Raw genomic sequence first — 14,413 nt, 5'->3', positions numbered from 1 at the left:
GTCCCCCACCCACCCACCCACCCACCCATCCACCAATCCATTCATTCAGCCCTCCATTATTTACAGAACAAGTCCTTGATCTGTGAACTGCAGATGGGAATAAACTCCCTACTGTCAAAATAAGCCAATCAAACGGTTTTGAAACAAAATATCACACTTTACATTTCACTTGTTTGGTTTCTGAAACACTAAGGAACCTGAACCAATGGTTGGAGTGGAAACTCCACTGAGAACACACAGTTCGTGGATACAGTTCAAGGACTTCATAAAACTGGCTGAGAGAAAAAAAAAAGACATCTTTTCTTCAGTGTGCCCAAAATGAAACTTAATAACAGATTCAGGCCACAGTAGTACTAACCGTACCTGCGACTCTGTCATCGGGTGCAATCAGATATTTTCATATCATGTTATAGTTGCTGCAGATATATGAAAATACCGTTTGCAGTCATCTCCACTGTGAAATTACGGTGGTTACTGCTGCTACATCTTGCCACTGAATGTGTTAAGCTATGTCACTATATCTCAAATGCAAAAAAAAAAATGTTTTGGCATATCTGCATATCAATAAAAATGGCTTGTTTTTACAACCCTAGATTGTTTTTTTCTTTTATGCCTGAAAACCATTAGTCTGAGAAGGGTCTACAGGCTGGCTGGTAGTGCATAGTCACAGATAAGCATACTGAACTGCTGCTGACATGAGGTGACACCTGTAGCTATAGCCATTTGAAGCTACTCCTCCTCTGGCCCCAAGAAGTGAGGGTCAACAGTTGGAATCCAATGGTTAAAAAGGGTCACTGGATGAGACAGGAACTGCAGGAGGATGCCAATGAGCTAGGGTGAGGAACAGCTGGTAAGCTAGACAAGACACTTCTGCCACCAGGTTTGGGGTGCGGACCATGGGGACCAGCCACTGACAAGGACCCCTGCCTCCCCAGGCAGGGAGGTGCAGGGAAGCATCCTTCTTCCCTGGCAGCCACCTGCCCTCTGCCCTTTCGGAACAACACAGCTTTGGCATCACCCCTTCGGGTAGCACTGATCGCCCTGGGCTAAGCTCTCCCTCTCTGGCAGGAAATAATGAGCACCTGCAGACCTGAGGGCGGCAGGCTCACTCACCAGGTGTCTGGGGATCAGAGCCCTAGCCCTGCCCTAAAGGCACCCTCCATGCTTTCCTGGAGCAGTCCTCATGCCTAACTTGTTTGGCCAAGACCAAGTTCACTACTCCTGGACACAGATATCCAAACATCAACAAAAATGCGACCCATCTCCTCCTGCGTCACAGCATCTCTGGATGGTATATCCAGTGATCTTGTCCCTCCTCTCCACGCTCCCTGTCACAGCCTGCACCCAGGTCGGGCCCCCTCCAGCTGGAGAATTAAGACACACAAAGCCCATGAAGAAAGATCTCTCCATGCCTGTCATCATCACTCTGCACTGAGGTGACACCAGCCCTTGCTTGCACCTGCAACAGCCTCCCTAAGGTATTCGTGCCCCCATCGCAGCAAATCTCCATTCCCTCAACAAAGTCGCTCCTCTGCTTGGAAAAGAAACCCTAATTTCCTTCCCATGGCTTTGGAGGCCTGCAGGATTGAACAGGTGCTTCCTTCTCCCCTCACTCCTCCCCAGCCTCAACCTCACTAACCTGTTACCCTTAAGACTGACCAAGTCATGTCCTTTGGACCCATTGCCTTTGGTCACCAGTCGTCCAGGAGCCTCTGCTTCCAGCTCTCCATCATGGAGTAGCCTAAGACTCACTTTTCTGCCTGGTTTTAACTCAACCTTCACAACATCTTTCTTCCACCCAACATGGCTTTCTTACATCAGCTGTTTATTCTCTTGCCTCGGCTTCCTCAACTTCTCTCTGTAAATCTGACTTTCCAATAAAAATAAATAAATGTTTAAAAAAAATACTTGGTGGAAAAAAAATGAACTCAAAAGATCATATACTTTGCCTGGTTTAAAATCAGCTCTTGCAAGAACTTTCTCACCATATTCCACCCAACACAATTCTGTTTCACCTCTTGCCTCAGCTTCCTCAACTGCAAAAGAAATGAGCAAGATTCTACCTGCTGCAAAAATGAGGATTAAACTAGTTGTTATTGGAAAAATGTTGAGAATGATGCCATATGGTAGGTGTTCTATAAGGTTTCGCTATCATCTTAAAATAAAAATAACTTTTTGCTAAATGTTTATTGCTTGCCCTAATTACTCCTGATATGAATATTTTCTCACACTGCCGGGCATGTAATCAGAACAGAAGAAATTGTTTCTTCGAATCCATGGTTGTGGGCTGCTGTGCCTCCCGTCTTGCCTCCTTTAGCTTCCAAGTAACCTTTCTAGAACATACTCAGACGGTGTCTGCCTCTAACCCTGCTGTTGCTCCCCATCAGCCTCTGCCATGGTTCTCTTGCGAAGTTCTTTTGATAAGCTGGACGCATGGCTGTGGCCAGGGGCAGGGCAAATTGTAGGAGCTGGGGACTTCTGAACCCCTGCTTTTCCCTGTTACTCCCAGCACTTGGCAATGCTCTCACCGGAGAAGCAGGTCAATGAGGATTTGCTAACCTTTGCTAATCTGATGGGGCTTCTGATGGAGAATTTATTTTTTTAAAGGCCAGGTCTGGAGAGCCTGAAAACAACTACCCTTCAGGATCAGGTCCAAAATCACCTTTGCTTGTTTCATTAAGCCCCGCGCCATCTGGACCCACACACGCGTTGCTGGCCACTCCCCAGCCAGAATGAACCGCTTGTGGTTCAGAGGCTTATTCAACTTCCCACGTGTACACAAGCTGTGCCCTCTCTCTGCAACTCCCTTCCCTGCCCTCTCCACTTAGCTTCAAGACGCAGCTCAAGCGTCACCTCCCTGTAGCCTGCGGATTCTCCCTGGCTGAACTTGCAGCTCTTCTTGGGGCTTCCCCAGAACCTTTTTGGTAACTCTATGAGCACTGGATGCTCCCCCCAACAGAACTGGTCAGCACACCACCACCTGTGGGCACACCCGACCTGCAGCCTGTTTGGCCCAGGAGCAAAGAACAGTTCTAACATTCTTAAACGGTTGAAAAAAATTCTTTAAAAAAAGAATAATTCATGACCAAAAAAACGCTAGGGAGTCCAGATTTCAAAACCCATATAGTTTTCTTGGAACATAGCCCTGTGCTCAGCTCAATGTTGTTGAGACTGCATTCTTATTACAATGGCAGGTGGAGGCAATGAGGAACAGAATCAACAGGACCATAACATGTTGGTGATGGATTCTCTCTATAAAAAATCAGCCAGGGAGCTAGGACAGGAAAGGGGTGCAAATCTCTCCTAATTTCTTCTCGAGGAAAAACACTACACACAACTCACGCATAGACAACAGAAGTGATGAGAAAACCAATGATAGAAACTTTAAAACACAGGTGATGGCTGTACTTGTTTTTGTGACCATACCAAAAGCAGAACCTCATCAAGACAGACATAAAATCAGGAAAACTCCTAAGCATATTTCACAACAATCAAACCAACCACTACCATGCCGCTGCTCGGATGATCAGACCAGACACATCAGGCCTGTTGACTGCCCCCACGTAGGCTTTGGGATTCCTCCATGTTCATTCCATGTGCCACTGCATGGGATCGAGGCAGTCTGAAATGTATTCAGGTAGGTGGGGTAGGCCCTGGAGGAAGCAGAGGAGGCCATGTGGGAGCAGGAAGTAGCGAAGGAGCCAGGCTAAGTAATGCTGGCAATGAAGCTGAGAACAAGCCCCCATCCATTCCTGATGCTCAGCTCCCCTGAGCAGCCCAGAAGCCAGAACCATCTTGCAACTCCATGTCAAGGACCCCAGCACTACACTATTAATAATCATGATGATGGTCATGGATGGACCCCATGCAATGGCTCAAGATGTGTTCATTCTCTGCATATCTGCTCATGAATCCTGACAACAGACCTCTGAAATCAACAGGATCCCTACTGAGAGATGGAGAAACTGAGGCACAGAAAAGCTAACTCATTTTCCCTGGCTTACACAAACACGAAGCGACAGCTCTGGTTCCAGTTGACCTAACCCTAGAGACTGTGCAATGGAACAATCTCACTTCTATCCCCGGATGACTATGTCAATCCACGTTTCTGACTGCAAGGTCCCCTGTCCCCTTATTTTAGAGCTTATGCAAGTAGAACTTGGCAACTTCTTGCACCTGATTAGGATGAAAATCAGAATCAGGAATGATGCTGTGCAGAATGCCTGGTGTGTGGAATTGGGTGCAGGAGGACAGCGAAGAACCAGACAAGAAGCTACCCCATATCCTGGCAGGAAATGCAAATAAAACAATTAGGTGTTAACAGTGAAAAAAGAAATTGCTTAATAGCCAATAGGTTTTGGAGACTCAGAATGCAGGTCCCCAAATGGCAAAGCTTTATTAAGAGGGCTTTCTAGGTTTCCTTTAAACATTTTCTATGGGTCAAAGTTAACTCTCAGATTGGCAATACCAGAAACTTGGATAGTGAATAGGAATGTGTGGGAAGAGCTTGAAGAACGAAAGGCACCACATAACCTAGGACTAGGGAAGAAAGGACACGTGATACACGAGATCTTGAGAAAAAAAGTGGGTCGATGCATGAGTGAAGCTGTTACCGGCAATGCCAGTATCTAGTTCATATCCTGGCTGCACCACTTCCAATCTAGCTCCCTGTTGAGGCACCTGGGGAAGCAGCAGCAGATGGTCCTGGTGCCTGGGCCTCTGTCACTCACATGGAAGACCCAGGTGGAGTCCTAGGCACTTTGCTATGGTCCACCCCAGCCCTGGTTGTTGCAGCTATTTGAGGAGTGAACCAGCAGATGGAAGAGCTCCTGTCCCCTCTCACTGCATCTCTGTCTCTGCCTAACTCTGCCTTTCAAATCAATCAATTTAATTTTTAAGACTTAAAAGAGACAACAGTTAAGGAAGCATGACAAGCTTTTTTTTTTACCATTATTACTAATAAGTACAGAAAATATTCATTTCCAAAAATGATCATCCAAGATCGCCCCAGTTAAACAGCAAATATGATTGATGCTGAGTAGAGAACGCCCTGTGAGGTCACATACAGGCCCGAATACAAAGAACACCAACTCTGTCTACAAGTTCACAGCTGACAAACAACTCTCCCAGAATCAGAACTGCAGGTGCTTCCAGATGCAAACTTAGAAACTCAGTTTATAACCATGGAGTCTCTGTTGTGATGTCCCCGAACAGCTGCTCTCAGCACAGCAGCTGCAGGGGCCTAGCTGGTTCTGCACAGAACAGGATTACCACCAGAACACCAAGTTTATGGTAACAGACTATCCGTGGCCATGGTTAAAAGCTCAGCTCCTGGAGCTGGACCACCCCGTTTCTAACTGCTTCGCTATTTATCAGCCATGGAACCTAACCAAAGCTCTCTGGGTTTCCATTTCCTCATCTATAATCATCATCATCATAACTATAGTGCTTGCCCCACTAGGGTGCCTGGGAATCAACAAACAATAAAGCATGCAAATTGCCTCACGCAAAATCTGGCTGTCGTAAGCACCACCCAGACAGTAGTTGCAGCGGCTTCCCCCTCTCTGAAGTGGACACTGGCACTGCTGTTGGCCTTCTGGAAGTTACTCTTGCACCTTGGATGTGTTCAGGAAGGTACACTGCATCATCAGGAACTCCTGACTGCAAAGTGACTCAACAGAACCCTGACAGAAGAGGAGCAAATGTCCCAGGAAGACTCCAGGCTGGGAGGCCGAGAGGCCGCATGGCCCAGTAACACTAGAATCTCTGCTGTGCACATGGTGGATGGCCGGGTGCTGGGCTGCTGCCTGCTGGGGAGCACATGAGTGTGCTGTGGTTGTCTGCATGACAGTTACATTAGGTCAGGCTGAAGAATTACATGAGTGTGGAGAAAAGGGATTTTCCCCTCAGGAAGTAAAATGAACAAGGAAATACTGTGAGCCACAGGAAAACGCGCCCCTCTGAAGGGCTTGAGAGAGGAGAGTGGGACACATGTTCCAGTCGCAAGCAACCCCAGGACCCGACGGCAGCAACCACAAACAAATCAGGAACCATGCGTATTCCCAAAGCTGGATTACTCACACTCTCCTATGGGCTGCTTTGGTGTGCCAGGAATGATGGGAGTTCAGAGAGAAAGTTCAATTAACTTATGCATAATTAAAAGCATTCATTTGTATATTAATCTGCGTACAGAGATGTTACTGAATAAAATGAGAAAGAAGAACTTTTTAAAAACACATCCCCAAAGTAAGGCATGTGGTGCCTTCAGAAGACACCCTCCAGGCTCCAGCCCTTGCCCCCAAAACGGGGCTGCTTCCTCTTTAAGAACCCCTTAATTGTTAGGTACCCTGAGTTGAAGCTAGAAAGGTTAACATTCACCTGGTTACCTTGAGGGAGTCACTTCACTGCACTTGAGCTTGCTCATCAGGAAAATGGAATGCTCCTCGTTAGCATCAACCCTGGAATGGATGAGAAGCTCCAAAGAATCACTAGAAAGGGGATGTAGCTGTTAAAAGTGGATCCAAAGTTGGCAGCTAGGCACAAAAACGAAGGGCCCTGTGTGCAAACAGCTGCGGACACGCTCATTGTGCAAGTGTCCCCAAAATGAATCCCGGGAAAGCTCAAGAGGCATCTCAGCCCACGGGAGAGGGCACCCAAGGAACGGCCCAATAGGATCCAGTCGGCCCTGTCACTTTGCTACCCATGGTTGATGCGAGATGGAAAACTAGGGAAAGAGCAAACAGGTCTAGCCACTGGTGCCCGGCTGCCAGTAGACTACAGTTCAAATCACCAAGCCTGTTGTATCGAGGCCCCCTCTGGCACAGCTCAAGCCTAACTCCTCTTGCAGGCACCTGTAATTCAGCAGGCCTCTCCAACATGCATTCAAGACCTGCAAATAAAATGCAGAACAAATGCAACCACATGACATCATTCCACTGAGTGACAGCCAGGGGCACGCTGATCCCATGACCCCATTACATGGGGTTGCAACCTGCTATTGTCCTTTCAGCACGGCAAAACCAGTGGCACCCAGCACAGGGCTGTTGCTGACACTCAAAGCCATCAAACAAATATTTGTTGAATTACGTATCTTCTTTCCCTATTCAATAGGTTAGAAAATTGTCAGCTTTTTCATCGAAACTAACACCTTCTTTTCCCCCCATTCAAACTCTTGAAATTCAGCTCCATTGAGGCTTTTTAATTCATACTAACAGCAAGAATTTACTTAGATTAAAAAAATAAAAACCTCTGCAGAACTCCAAGCACCCACCTGTGCAGCCATGACATGCTATTGTTTGAACCAGAGTATGTTATTTAACTTGAATGACACACTCAGGGGATAGAGACCCTGTCTTTCAGGACACACAGATCCAAGCCCACCAGGAGCTCTCCATAAATAACCGCAGCAGGAAATGCTGCCCAAGGACCCGTTTTAATTATTTATCTTTTCAATTCTAGATTCAGGGCAGCTCTGTGCCAGCAGCTTTGCTTTAGCTGAATCAACAGCGCGGTCATTTGCACCCCTGCCCCAGTAGTTCCCCATCCCAACACAAACACACCACCACCTGCCAAAGTCACAACCAAGGATTCTGAGCGCAAGCAGGCTGGCCTTTGGAAGGGAACTGAGTGCTCCAGGACCCAGTGGGTGGATGGAGTGGAACAAGGGAGAAAAACATATTTTGGCTTCGGCACATCCTCACAGCTGTCAGATGGCAGGGATTGGATCTCCATCCTCACTACCTGCCGGGGGCCTCCAGCCGACTTGTCATGAACCCCAAAGAGCAAGCGTGCCCAGGGCTTGACGCCAAGCTATACTGGAGGGGCACTCTCTAGTCTCAGAACAGAAGAGTAGACAGCAATGGGTTTGCCAGACTGGAACCATTAGATTAGAGAGAGCTAATAAAGACAGCCACTGGAGCATGTGTGTACAGAGGGTCTAAGTCATGTAGGGGGCAAACTGTGTGGCTTGGATGTTTCTAAGAACTAGAGTGGTAGAGACCGTGTCCCCCATGAGTCCCAGCACACAGCTCACAGGAAAGGAGGAGGGAGATGTCAGGGATCACACCTTGCAAAAGCCCTCCCAGCAGCTCTGTCTTCTAGAGCGAGCATTTATTCAGAGTACACTCCAGCCATTGGGGCTGAGGTGTCCTTCTACACACACACACACACACACACACACACACACACACACCCCTCCCCAATCCCCACCCTGACCCTGTGAGTATACAACAAATGGATCAACAACACATCTTCCAAGTGGAGACTTCTCTCCCCAAACAATGGCAACACCTGTAGCGGTTCCATTCTGCTCTTTTGATTTCCCTCCACTTACTAAAGGGAGGTGGCAGCGGGGGCGGGGGGGAGCCTCCGGGCAGGCTCCCCGTCTCAGGAGCCATGTGTGGAGGTGGCAAGCCAGCAGCCTTGAAAGACAAACGCTCTCTAGAGAAGTGCACAATGCCCCCATAATCCCTATTAACCGGACCCTCTTGAACTACTTTTTTTTTTCCCTAAACAAAAGCCAAGCTGCGGCTGCCCAGGGAGAAGTCAGTGGGGGTACTGGCGCGGGGGTGGGGGGAATCCTGGGTCCCTTCCCTGTTTCAGGCACAGCCCAAGGGGTGTTGCCTCTATGTCCCTCGCCAATGAGCCCAGAAACCTCCTATAGTGCCCCAACACTTTCCCTTGCCGGCCCCCTACCCTCACGGGTTGAACCCTTCGCCCACAAAGCCGCCTCCAGCCTCCCACCCTGGCCACAGCCCCGGCCACAGCCCCGCCCCCTGGCCCTGGGGTGCGAGGAGTAGGTGGGGTGGGAGGCGCGGCGGCGGGGGGGGGGGGGGGGGGCGGAACGAACGGAGCAGGCGGGCTCCCAACTCTTCCCTACCATGCCACCTGTGTGGTCAGCACGGCGGAGTGGGGGGGGGGCACAAAGGCTGGGGTGTGGCAGCAAGCCCTGAGGTTCCATGGCTTCTCAGCCGAGGGTACAGGGTGGACCACCTGCCTGCCGAGACCCTAGAAGTGGCAGTCTGGAGACTAGAAGTCCCGGGGGGGGGGAGGGCTAAAGAGGAGCTTTGGGGAGTGGGAGAAGGCCGTCCGCATTAGGCTGAGGTGGGATACAGCCACCGGAGTTTTGAGTCCAACTCCAACCCACTAGTCCCCCTCCTTTTTTGTACTCTCTCCTTTTGGGGACCTCAGGCCGAGGACTGGAGTGGCCAGAGGTCGGTGGGGGAGGGGGGAAGAAGAGGAATGCTCTCTGGGAACCACCCGGGCAGGGTGAACCCGAACCCGAGCCCCAGCCTACAGCAAGTGGGTCTTCCCCCTGCCACCCCTCCCCCCATGACACTGCTGCCCCTGGTGCCCCGAGCCCGGGACTCACGCAGTTGTGCTCGCTGGTCTGGAAGTCCCAGCTGCAGCTCTTGGCGCGCGCCTGGATCTCACTCATCCTGAAGAGGCAGAGCGCCGTGGTGGCGGGGGAGCGCCTCTCCTGGCCCTCTCCGGTGGCCGCACTGAAAACGCCCGCCCACACGTCCAGGGCCTCCACCAGGCTGGAGGAGAGGAGCAGGCGGCGGCCGTCGGGGTGGCCGTGGCCGCAGTCCAGTGCCGCCTGGCCCTGGAACTGCACCTCGGCGCTCTGCGCGATGCGCGCCATGCTGGGCCAGCCGGTGGCCGCGCCGCTCGTGTAGTTGTATGGATAGTAAGGGAAGTAGACGCTGCCGTTCCAAAGGAAGGCGTCCACGAAGTGCAGGCTGCCCGCGCCCTCGCGCAGCTTGAGGCGGCCCAGCTCCTCAGTGGCCAGGCTGCGCCCCTCCGTGTCCTTGAGCGCGATGGCCGTGTCGCGGTCGGACGCTGCGGGGTTGCAGCGGCTCGCGGTCTCGGGCTCCGGCAGGACGTAGGTGGCAGCCACGGCCAGGTACCAACGGTTCCTGTGGCCGGCACGGTAGACGACGCCTGCCGTCGAGCCTTGCGGGTGGCACGATACCACCTCGGTGCCGTTGCGCAGCGAGCTGCGGCTCAGGTTGCCCAGCGGTCGCACCTCGCAGGCGCCGCGGTCGAAGGTCCAGCCAGTGAGCAGCAGCCCCCCGGGGTCGGCTGCCCCCTCGCGGTAGGGCAACAGCAGCTTACTGAAGCTGCTCCCGGGCCGGGGCCGTGCGGGGGGCGCCAGCGAGACGGGCTCCGTGCAGTTGCCCGCCTGGTCCCGGTACAGACGCGAGAGCTGGTGCTGCAGGCTGTAGTCCAGCTGGTCCAGGCAGCTGCCGCTCGCTACGAACACGCCGTCCGCCCGGCTCGCCGCGATGGCTCCGATGGTTTGCTCCGAGCGCCACACGGGCTCGCCCGCGCCCGGGGCGGGCGCCGCCAGCGCCAGCAGATAGGCGAGCAGGGGCAGCGGCGCGGCGGGGCGCGGGGGGCGCGGAGGCGGCGGCGGTGCCTTCCTCCGAGAGACCTCCATGAGGCTGCGGGGGCCGCCCCGGGGTAGGGTGCACGGCGGCGGCGGCGGCAGCGGCGGCGGCGGTTCAAGCGCGCGGAAACCGAGACGCAGGCAGCGGCGGCGGCGGCGGCTCCTGCGCGCGCTCGGGCTCCCGCGGCCGCCCCATCCCCGCGGCTCGCCGGGGAAGGAGAGCTGGCAGGGCGGCGCGCGGCGGGCTCGCTCCGGCAGCCTGTGCGGCGGCGGCGGCAAGCCCTGCGCGCTCCGGCGCCGCTTCCTCCTCGTCCTCCTTCGCCGAAGAGTTCCTCTGTGCAACGCCTGCGCTCGCGGGGAGGCGCGGAGGGGAAGGGAGGGGACGGGCGGAGGGGAGCGCGGCAGGCGGGGAGGGCTGGAGAGCTTGGGTGCGCTTGAGCGTCTCACTTTCCCATTGTGAAAGTGGGATGCAACTGGCCCCTTCCTCATCCTCTTCCTCCTCCGCCCTCCATCGCCCGCCCTCCCTCCCTCCACGCCCATCTCCCCTCCCCTCTTGATTCGGTGCGATAGGGAGGAGGGAGGTCTCGTAATTTGGGTTACTGTGTAGGTGGCCTCTTTCATCTGTGCCTAACAAAGCTGCGCCGCCTGCCACGGCCGCCACGGCCGCCACCATCGTCCCTTGGCTTGCCCGGGGTTCCCGGGGCGCGCAGGAGGCGCACGGGGCCGCTTCCCGCGCTCCGCCTGTACGCTGGGCTGCTCGAACGCCCGGGTTTAAGAGGATGACAGCTACCCGCGCGGGGTAGGGGGGCAGCACGGACCCCGCAGGGCCAAGGGCCGAGGGGTAACCATGGAGGTCCAGGGCTCCCGCCACGAGGAGGCTTGCGAAGGCGGCTGACAGGTGTGTGATGGCGCGGGTGGGGAGACGCGCCTGGGCCGCACGCTCCCCTGTGACCCGCAGTGGCTGGCCCGGCGGTCAGGGGCGCAAGGTGAGGCATAAGGCAGGCGCCACGCTCTGATTCTAGAAGATCCCCGGAGCCCGAGCGCGCCCATCTTTGCAAAGGTTCTGTCATCTCCCTTGGCAACGGAGTCCAGGCTCTCCAATGCAGCGCTAAGAAAGTTCCACTCATCAGCTAACCTTCCTGATCCCGGCTATCCCTTTACTGAGCATTTACTATGCGCCGACTGCTGTTCTCTCACCGCATGGATTAAGACTCATTTAATACTCATAACAACCGATTTAATTAGGGTCTGTTATTGTCAGCTCTCCTTAGTAGTCGAGAACCATCATGGATGAGGAAGCTGAGGAGGAGCTCACTGGCAGACAGCACAGTTCAGATTCCCACCTCCAGGCTTCTTGGGCGTGTGGCTGGAATCCAGTGCCACCTGTGGCCATTGCAGCAGTGCCTCAGGAGTCAAGTCTCCACTCAAGACTGAAAAGTTCCCCAAATTCCATAGTCACATATGCCCAGCTGTGCCCAGCCCCACCCCACACAGCCCTGTCACCCTACAGCCGGGTACCCCTACTTCCCTGGAGACCCTCCTACCATCTCATCCCTTCCCACGGCTTTTCTTTGGAGCCCCTCACTCAGGGGCCGCATCTCGGTTGGGAAATCTCCAGGGCCCCCAAGAACTTCAAGAGAGTAGGCATTCCCAGAAGAGGCACCCCCCCCAGGGCTGGGAGGTAGCTGGTGGCCCTGACAGCACCTTACAGTGTGACTGATTGCAGGAAGCCCCTGCGACCCTTCCAGATCCTTAGGAAACCACCTCAGGTCCTTCCTGGGCTATTACCAAGCCAATGGCCCCAGGGAGGGTGGCTGGCCACCTCCTTCTTATTTCCTTCCTTCCGGGGTTCCCTGCTGCAGATTGTTTCTGTTTGGGTTGAGTGTCGCCCACTGCAGGAGGAGCAAGCAGGGCCAACTTTCAACAACTGGAGCAGTGCTCCAAGTTCTCTCTGGTGCCCAGGGATAAGGCGGACACTCTAGACAGCTTAAAGCAAGGAGGGTTGAGGGCAGTCAGGAGGCAGCCAAGTGCAGGTCTCAGCTCCCCAGACGCAGCTAAAGGATCATGTCATTCCAGCAGTGGCTCTCAGCCGCTGAATTCAGAGTGGTCATCTTGCTATTCATGAGCTCCTCGTTTGAAATTGGATAACATTATCTTTGTCTGCCAGTAGGCAGCCAACGCTTTCCTGTGAGCTGCAAGGTCGCCCCCTCTGCTGTGTTCAGGGTGGCTGCAGTGGCAGTGAGGGGAGTGGAGGAAGCAGAGGACCGGGCAGGCAACCCTAGCTAAACAAATCGGATGCTTGATTGGCTCCAAAATAATCAGACTTACTTCCCCCGTTCCCTAGCTGCCTGGGATGGCTTAAGAATCTGTGTGCTGCTAGAAAGAGCAGCAATAAGAATCTAAAAACCCTCTGCTAAAGCTCCCGGACCCCTGTGTGGCATGGTAGGGATTTAAGCACTCTATCACTATATCACAATCGTTTTCCTCTGTGAAGGAGGAGGAGCACCAGGGTGGTGGCTGGCTTCCCCCAGCCGGCTGTGGCTGTGTTGTTATGTGCAGAGAAGCAAGAGTTCCATTCCATTGCCAAGATAGTTTTACTTCACTGGTAACCAAGTCATTTCTCTGAGTCCTGTAGAGTCGGTACAATCAGTCCAGGCCAACCTGGGAGCTATTTGGATTAAACAGACTCTGTGGTGCGGCATTTTGATCATTGCTCAATTCATTGCTGCCTCGTTTTGGGGGGAAAAAAAGAGAAAGAAAAGAAAAATACATCTAAATACACTAGCAGCAAGAAGTGTGAAGTGGTTTTGATGGCTACGGTTTCCTGCCTTCCCATGGAGCCGCGCTGTCACCAATAAGCTTCTTTTTCCTCCTGTTTAATCGTATGCAGGCTCCCACGGCGAGAGAAATCGGAATTTGTGCTTACTTTTGGGTATGAAACACGTAGGCGAGTCGGAAGCCTATAAATGCATTCTGTGCCGAGTCTGCCCCATTTTGTACCAGCGTGTTTACCCCTTCCCATTTTTCTCGCGTACTAAAGCTCCACCTTCAGGATGCAAATTCACATTTGAGAAGTGTGAGGAATGCGAGTGACTGAAATCTCAACACTGAGGCTTGTGAGTTGGGCCATTTTGGCTCTCCTTCTCTCGCACAGCATGCTCTGACCCGAGGACGCCAGCTCTGTGGGTGACCAGGCTTCCTGCTCCAAGTGGCCAAGCCCATGATGTCACTTAGGGTGCTGCATTTCAGAACTCCTGATGAGATGATGGTGCCGACTTCTTCTCCAGGCTGGCTTGCTTTCCTAGAAACAGGCAGTTCGGGCGGGTGGTTTATCTGTGATGTTCACGAGATGGGCGAGTCTTAAGGAGGAAGTATCCCCTCCCTCAGGCACCGAAGGGCATCTGGGTTCACCGGGTCATCCACCACCTGATTCGTTGCTGCTGGACACCACTTCACAGAGTCAGTGGTTTCCTGCTGAGGCTGCAGGCATCGACAACTGTGCAGTGGGCCATTGGTCACAGTCACAAGATGGTTATGACCAGGGCTTCACTTTTTTGACTTCTTTTTTTTTTTTTTTTCTTTTTCAGTCTGACAGTGGTCATCTGTAGGACTGACTGCTGGGCTGGCCTAGATTAAAATCAACTAAGCATATCAGTATAGGTGATCAGCACATTTCTGTATAGGCCTCATCTGTGTAGCAAAAACCGCATGGGCAGAATGGGGGAACTGGGCAGAATGGGGGAACCAGCTTGTGGAAGAGGTCCAGGGCTGGCCTCGCCTCTGAGATTTCAGACGGTCCCTTGCGCCCGCCTCTGCATGGCTCTGCTGGTATCTATGTGGTCTTCCAAACAGAGGCCCTTATCAAATCTCCCAGCTCCTCTGGGTGACTGGCAGGGCAAAAAGCAACGCACTCGTCTCTTGTCTGGTCTGGTGACGACTAGGTGGCTGAGAGCTGATGATGGGGACTGCTGTTTAATCCATTTGGTGCTGAGAGATGAAGTGAACACAGTTCCATCACTGTGA

At 53.2% G+C, this 14,413-nt stretch overlaps 1 protein-coding gene across 1 annotated transcript in view; it reads right to left on the bottom strand.

Moving 5' to 3' along the window:
- Window positions 1-10,866, bottom strand: part of PLXNC1 (plexin C1) — a 165,392-nt gene extending 154,526 nt beyond the window's left edge. The window contains exon 1 of the mRNA XM_058673854.1: window positions 9,371-10,866. Within this exon, the coding sequence (XP_058529837.1) occupies window positions 9,371-10,441 (1,071 nt within the window). The 5' untranslated portion in view covers window positions 10,442-10,866. The remainder of the gene's footprint in view (window positions 1-9,370) is intronic.
- Window positions 10,867-14,413: the final 3,547 nt, after the last annotated feature.

This window comes from Ochotona princeps, chromosome 15 (genome assembly GCF_030435755.1).
Source record: "Ochotona princeps isolate mOchPri1 chromosome 15, mOchPri1.hap1, whole genome shotgun sequence".
NCBI classification, from domain to species: Eukaryota; Metazoa; Chordata; class Mammalia; order Lagomorpha; family Ochotonidae; genus Ochotona; species Ochotona princeps.
Note: the sequence above shows the minus strand (reverse complement) of the source record. Positions and strands in the feature narration are given on the sequence as shown.